The 7,707-nt window shown below is 42.4% G+C and overlaps 1 protein-coding gene across 1 annotated transcript; it reads right to left on the reverse strand.

Annotated features, from left to right (window-relative positions):
- Positions 1 to 469: 469 nt before the first annotated feature.
- LOC122118958 (interferon alpha-2-like) lies at positions 470 to 988 on the reverse strand. Its single transcript, XM_042692931.1, has one exon. The coding sequence runs from the start codon at positions 986 to 988 to the stop codon at positions 470 to 472; it is 519 nt and encodes a 172-aa protein (XP_042548865.1).
- Positions 989 to 7,707: the final 6,719 nt, after the last annotated feature.

A 7,707-nucleotide genomic window follows, 5' to 3' on the forward strand; every position in this document is an offset into this window, starting at 1 on the left:
CCACATATTACTTGGAGCAGAGAACAACCAGCAAGTCAGCTGATGAGGAATCTCTGCATCGAGCACTTCCATCCAGGAATGATGAGTTTGTTCTATTACCTAATTATTGATAGTTTTTTTTGTTATTGTTCCTTCTTACTAAGATAATATCACCTTACTGGAAAGATGCCTTCTGTTGAGGAGTCTTTCATAGAAAAAATATATGTGAAATTAGGAAATGGTTGATACCAAACTAGAATTTAAACAAATAAATATAAGTTCTATTTTCCAACACTCTTTATCTAAGAATTCATATTCTCTCGTGAACCATTTTAGTAATTTCATAACGTGTAATTTACAGCATACTTTAACAAACTCGTGGGGTTTTTTTTCAAATATTTTTCAAGTAGTGAAAATACGTGAGTTGAGATTCTATTTGGGGTTAGGATAAAACGATTTTGCTCCAGAACTGTGCATATAGCTTTGTTCTCTAGTTGCTGACTTCTGTGTGAAAATCGCTGATGTGGGAAAGGGACTTTCTCACTTCCTCTCTGACAATCTCCCAAGCACAAGAGCTGTATCGCTCTTTCTGCAGGTAACAAAACCGACTCCTGAAATACTTGAGCAGAGCGAGTCTTGGGGGAGTACAAAACACAGGTTCTTCCCTTGACTTGACCAGTGGTTCCAGACTCTCAGCAAGCCTGGAGAGTAGTTCCTTCAGGACCTGCTTGTCCCAGGCAGCACGGGCTTCCTGAGTCTTGAAGAGGTTGAAGATGTGCTGGAGCATCAGCTGGTTCACACAGGTGGCTTCTGTCTTCTGGATTGTAAGCCTGAATTCAGGTCTGTTGTCATCCAGGCATTTGTGAGAGGGGGTCATTTGCAGCTGTACTAGCAGTTGAAGGATTTCCTTGAGTTGGTGGCCAGGGCTCCAGGGGACGGGGCTGCCTGGTGAGCAGGCAGCACTGGAGCAGAGCATCAGGGCTGTCAGGAGGAGGTGGGGCTGGACCATTGCGGGTGGGGTGGTTCACTATCCGGCCTGTAGGGGGCTCGGGCACAGCGATGTGATGGATGGACACAAGGGGGCGCGCCGGGGCTGTGGGCGTGCGCGGGGCAGCGTGGCGGTGGGCGGGTCTGGAGGGTTGGTGCTGAGCTGATCTTTAATAGTGCAGGGAGTGGAAGCCTCCATCCAGCTGCGCTAGCGCTGCGTGCGCAGAGGGGAGTGCGGGCGCTCGCCGGCATCGGCAGCTGCCCGGGCTTCCCCGCGGCTGGGGCTTGGGTGTGCCCGGAATGTTACTCGGAGTTGCCTGTGTGGTGTTTTGGGGGTGTGTTTGTGGTTGTGGTCTCCGGATCGCTGGGTCACAGGTGGCGGTGCGGGCGGTGGGCTCCGCTGGCGCCTGCGCAGGGCGCACAGCAGCGAGGAGGAGGGCGGGGAGCACTCCCGTGTGGATGGCGGGGATCGCCGCTTGGCTGCGCTCAAGCCCCCGCGCGGCCGCTAGCTCGCCGCGGGCGATCGCAGGCCCCGTCCGTGGCGCAGCCTCCGCGCGGGCTGAGCACCGAGCTGACTTGGGCGCGCCCGCGACGGACGTGCGCTGAGTGGGCGCACAGGCGGAAGGTACCGGTTCCCCTCTTAGTCACACAGTGCTGTGCAGAGTTACTGCCTCGGAGCACCGAGTAAGGAGGCTCCGGAGCTGACTCCCTGCCGTGGCTTCCACGTGCATTTGCACTCTCACGCGCGTGGGTTTAGGGTTGTGGTGCAAGTGACGATGCTCATGGCACCAGCAATGTTACTAGGACGGTTCTGTAGGGTTTGGGCCTAGGTCACCGCACCGGAAATGACCTGTGCTGCACTGTGTTATAAAGGGTCTGCTGCAGGTAAACCGTGTGGTAAATAAGGGCCTAAGTAGCTGATGGAAACCATCACCCGAGGAAGCAGCGCAGTACTGATAGGAACGAGGTAGCTGATGAAGCAGCGCATCATTTTCTTCTCCTGGTTATCTTTGATTACTTCAATTCAGTTCTATCCAGACTGCATCTAATTCGTTCCTATTCTACCTAAGAAATTAAAAATAACGGGGTGGCTTTCTGAGGTTGAAGATACTGTTTACTGAAGTCTGATAAGCTAGTACTATTGGTAATATGTCACATTTAAAGTAAACATACTAAACCTATTCTCATGATCTTGCAATACACCATTTGCATGAAATCTCTCTAATGGGATATTTTAGAAACGAAAACTAAAGCCAGGCAGCAGTGACTCATGCCTGGAATTCTACTAGGGGGGCTGAGATCTGAGCATCATAGTGCAAAGTGAGCCCAGGCAGGAAAGTCTGTGAGATTCTATCCACCAAAAAGCTACAAGTGAACTGTGTGTGGGTCAAGGGCTAGCGCGCTAGCCTTGAGTCAAAAAGCTCAGAGACAGCACCCAGGCCCAGAGCTGAATCCTCAAAACTGGATTTTAAAAAAGGAAAACTTGTGCATAGAAATAACTCCTGCACGTTCCCAGCTCATTCCTTCTTTTACCTTTTCCTCCTTTCAGTCACCAACTTCTCCTCCACCAGCTCTCCACCTCTCTTCAGCTTCCTCTCATCTCTCAGACAGGAAGTCACGCTGTGAGAACCGGAGTGTGGTGCTGCAAAACCTTTGCTGCTGTGAAACACTGCTTCCAGGGTCTTCCATCTTTTTCCTCTCCTGTCCTTTTCTTAGGCTTGAATTCTAGCTCTTCCTGAGCTTTGCTTCTTCAAGGCAGCATTGCACCGCTGAAGCCTCAGGGCCCCTTTAGACTTTTCCTGAGTAGCTTATTGGAGATTAGATGCTCATAATCTCTGCTGCCTGGCTGGATTTGAACTATGATCCACTGATTTCAGCCTCTTGGGTAGCTAGGATGACAGGCGTGAGCCAAGAGCTCCTAGCAGAATCTTCAAATTTTGTGCATTTTTAATCTCCCATTTTTTAGGGAAATAGAAGGATCATTTTCTCTTTTTCTCCTTCCTCCCTTCCTCTTCTATTCTTTTCTTTCCTCCCTCCTCCCTCTCATCCTTCTTTCCTTCCTTCCTTCTTCCCTTCCTTCCTTCCTTCCTTCATTTCTCATTTTCTGATTCTTTCTTTTTATTTGTTTTTGTCTGTTTTTTCTTTTTCTTTCCTCTTTTGTCATTGTTATTCTGTCTTCCTTTCATACTCTCTCCCTCCCCTTTCCTTCCTTCTTTTCTTTCTGTAGATAGTGGAGATTAGACCTAGGTCCTTGGAAATGTTAAGCAAGAACTTTCCTACCGGAGCTAGATTCCATTAAATTTTTTAAAATTGTTATTAGGGTTTCTTTTGGTGTTTCGTTTTCTTTTGGTTTAGAGAAGAGTCTCCTTTCTAGCTGGTATCAAACCCAGAATTCTTTGGCCTCTTCCTTACATTCTCTGTCATCTTGTGGTTAGAACTACTAGTTATCAGTTTTTTTCATCTTCACATATTTCATAGTCCAATCAAGATTTCTTTGAAGCTCAACATAACTGAAGGAAAAGAAAGTCTAAGGCAAATGTGTGAACAATAAGTGACAAGTGGAAAGTGATATTCTTTGGGGAAAGGAGTATATTTGGGTCTGGGTATACTACCTTACATCTGTAATCCCAGGTATTTGAGGGCCTGTGATTGAGAGGATCACATTTTAAAGCTAATCTGTGCAAAGAGGTAAGGAAAGTTATATTAACCAGCATGAAGATATATACATATGAGGGTATTGATGGAAGATAGTGGTCTATAGTCAGCCCAAGACAAACTTCAGTGCCAGGAACCAGAATCGTCAGCACCGTGGGTCTATAGCCAGGATCCTGTTCACACTTTGTGTGTCTTCCATGAGTTATGTGACATGGCTTCTTACAGGATGCACAAGGAAATGTAAGAAACTTAAGTAAATTCCACAGAATGAGATTTGATTAGAGTTAAAACTTGCAATATTTAACATACGTTCACATACATCTAAAGACTAACTTTCCTCTTATTTACTGAAAGATCATCATCATCCTAACCGTGATAACAGAATTTCCATACAGACAAGATATATTTGAGGGGATTACAGATGTAGCGATACTTTAAAATCTCCATGATTCCAAAATCTATAGTTGAAAATTTCATGGAATAATTTGTAAAAAGCTTTGGGCAGGGTCTGGGAAGGTGGCTCAGTAATAGAGCACTTGCCTTGAGCTGAAGAGCTGAGGGACAGCGCCCAGGCCCAGAGTTGAGGCTCCACAACTGGACTCCTCCACCCCCCCCCCCCCCAAAAACTTTGGTCAACCATTTGTTAGGAAATGGAAAGACTTGGAAAAAATTATATTAAGTGAAGTAAGCCAGTCCCAAAACAAACATAGGTCCCATGGTTTCCCTTATTTGCCATAACTAGTATATGTCTGAGTCAAACAGAAAAGGTCAGATAAGTTGATGTTAGGGGAATAAACCCCAAGATAAGTATTCAAATGTTGTTTTGTTTTTTTCTTTCATGCAGTTGTTTCTAACATATTTATAAGATGATTTCTATAATATTTATAAGATGATTATAAGATGGTTTCTATGTTGCTTTGTATAACCCATGCTTTCACTGTATTTGATGTTGGTATAATTTGTGGAGGGGAAGGGAAAAAACAAATCATTTAGGGATACAGGTGACCCATTGCAACAATGAGATATACAAATCGTTATGTTGAAAAACGAACTTTACAACTTTGGTGTGGGGGGGAGGTTCGGGTTGGAGGAGGAGAGGAATATGGGAAGGGATGGGAAGGGTAAACAAAGAGGAGGCAACAATGCTTGATAAGAAATGTACTTGTTATCTTGCCCACGTAATTGTAACTCCTCTGTACGGTATTCTCTCAATTAAAAAAATTAAATTAAATTTTAAAAAAAGCTTTGGGCAAGGGCCTTTGTTTTATATTTAGAGTCCAAATGTGAAGTTCAGAAAAAAAATCTTCAAGCTATCAGAGACTCGCCATACAATTTAGATTCTGTGATCCTCTGGGACCTATAGATCTACCTGATCATATTCTCCCTGTTAGACTTGAACTCGAGACCCCCGAGCAACACCCAGAGATCACAAACAATGCAAACAGCAAAAGAGTTCTTTATTTGCAAGCTTGAGCCCGGACTTACAATCGTCACCGACACAGCAGATCAGAGTTGTGAGGCCCGACTCCTTGTCCAGCAGGGTTTTTATTGAGCATGTAGCATGGGGTAGGATGTCTGAAGCTTATTGGTTAGGGGTATGATCATATCCAGTAAGGGCAGGCACTTTCTAGCTTAGCGGTTACAGGATAGGTTAAATCATACATCATTGGTTGGAGAAGTGGGGCTAACCACAGGAATACTGAATTATGTCTTGTCCTAATATTTTCTCGACAGAGTTGGGGGAAGAGACTTCCCAAATATCTGGATTGGTCGGGGCAGACTGATCCCTTAATTCTTACTGTTATCTTGCCTTGGTGCAGGATCTAACACTTACTTTCCAGTAACAGATGACACATGTTTTAGTTTTGTCTAAAATTACTGCTAAACTTATATTTGGTCTCTCACTCCCCAACCCCATCGTACTTATTCACCATAAGTACTTCAAGACCTTCTCTTCATACTCTCGGCATCTACCCTGACATTAAAATAGAAACTCAGCAAAACCAACAGAATTCTTTTCATAAATATTGTGCTGTAAAATAGTGGATAATTTTTCTTTAAAAATAACATTAAAACAGGAAGTCCATGGGACTCTGAATATCAATTAAACACTAAAAAAGGCAGATGTGGACCTGTGGTTCAATGGGTAGAACAGTATCATTGAGCCAAAAAGCTAAGGGATAGTGCCCAGTCTCTGATCTCCAGTAGTGGAACCTGCACACACACACACACACACACACACACACACACACACACACACACACACACACAGTGTTAGAACGAAATGTAAAGTTGAATAGTGGTCCATTAAAAGAATTATCTGCCCTGTCTACAAATCACCCAATTGAAGTTCCTTTTCCATATCTTCACATGTTGGTGTCATGTGAGAATCATTCCAGACTAATTAAAATGGATGGAAATACACTTTCCTATCATGTGTGCCCTCATCTAAGTCACCACAATTTTAAACTATGGAATATAAAAGAAAGTGCTCAAAGACTATAGATATGTTTGGTGATGTCTTAAAGATGACAAAGCTCATAGTAGACAGTTCTAGGGTCCTTTGAGTACTGCTGGCCTCCACTGAAGTGTGCCAACCAATGAGTCATCTGATCAGGAAATCCAGCAGTGAACATTTGTATGAATGAGAGAAACATCTGTATGTGATGTCATGACTAGTAGAGGTTTTAAAAAAATTTGTTATAGTAAGTCTTATCAAGTTCAGTGAAAAAATTTTGATAAGTAATGTCAAGAATCTTTCTTATAAATGCTAAATTTCACACATTGGAATCTGAAATCAGCTTACAAGAATTTAAGCAAATAAATAAATTCATGAGTAATAGAATTATATAAGAAAACAGAACTTTCATTCTCTAAATATTTCAGTAAATTCATAATGAATAATGTATAACATATTAGAAACCTTCTGCATATGATTTTGGGTCATTTTTTAGATAGTAACACTTTGGAGTAAAAGTTCCTATTTTGGTTTAGGAAAAGATGAACTTTCTTAGAGAAAGCCATACACATAATCTTCTTCTCTACTTGCTGACTTCTGTTTGCAGGCCATTAATGCTAGAAAGGGATCCTTGGAATTCACTACTGGTAACTCTGCACCACTGGAACTATTTCAACAAGAAAGATAATTTACTACTGCAATGTTTTCTAATTTTAAATTTTAGTTTTGTACCTTCTAATGTGGTGGTGGTTTAATGACCCACATTTGACCACCTGTCATGTCACTGCACTCTGTTTCATGGTGAAGTCATTTCCATAGAGAAAAACAAAGACTCTGCAGTAGAATTGTTTTTTTTTTATAAAATTAAAATTTCCATTAAACCTGACTTATTTTTTTCTCTTGTAGTTTCTTAGAAAGCAATATCCATAGTTCTTGTGGGCTAAAACAAAACATAATTTGAATTGTTATGAAAGTGAAACAAAGTGAACTCTGAAGCAAAAATGGCAAACCTCAACCAAGCAGGGCGGCCTTGACACTCTTCTCAGGTCCAGCATGTGGAGATCTGGAGGATTAGACATCAAACCTCTCCAGGCAGAAAGTTGAAATATTACATCCTAAAATAACTGAAGCAAATGGAGACGGGGGAGCAGGGCTCAAGTGGGAGAGTGCATGCCTAGCAAGTGCAGGTCCTGACAACAAAACCCTGGTATTCAAACCAATTTGTATGTAAATAATCACAAATGACAAAGTGTTCATGGCAAAATTCAACATAGCAAAGATGTGAAAACACCGAAGTTCAATGCAGACTATCAGAAAGGAATGGAAATAGCTGTTTCTAATGTATCTAAGGAAGAGCTACTTCAAGGTTAGTGAATTGCCTCTTTTTTGCAATAGCAGATGCATATCTTTCTTCTCATGAATGGTTTGGGATAAGCCATGAGGAAAAAAGGAGACTCAAACCAATCAACTCAGAGGAGCCAGTCCCTGGAAAGATAGTGATAGTTATCTTGACTGAGGATCCACACAGTCAATAATCCACACTCTCATAGGAAAGACTGCCTTCAAATGGAGAAATAAGAAGAGAGAATCTGATCGTTTCCAAAGTTTTTATCTTATTTTCAATAATA

Source organism: Dipodomys spectabilis, unplaced genomic scaffold (genome assembly GCF_019054845.1).
Source record: "Dipodomys spectabilis isolate Male_0828 unplaced genomic scaffold, ASM1905484v1 ptg000158l, whole genome shotgun sequence".
Lineage (NCBI taxonomy): Eukaryota > Metazoa > Chordata > Mammalia > Rodentia > Heteromyidae > Dipodomys > Dipodomys spectabilis.

Excerpts from the sequence above, each read along its gene's own strand:
- LOC122118958 (XM_042692931.1), bottom strand. The coding sequence starts at position 988 with ATGGTCCAGCCCCACCTCCTCCTGACAGCCCTGATGCTCTGCTCCAGT.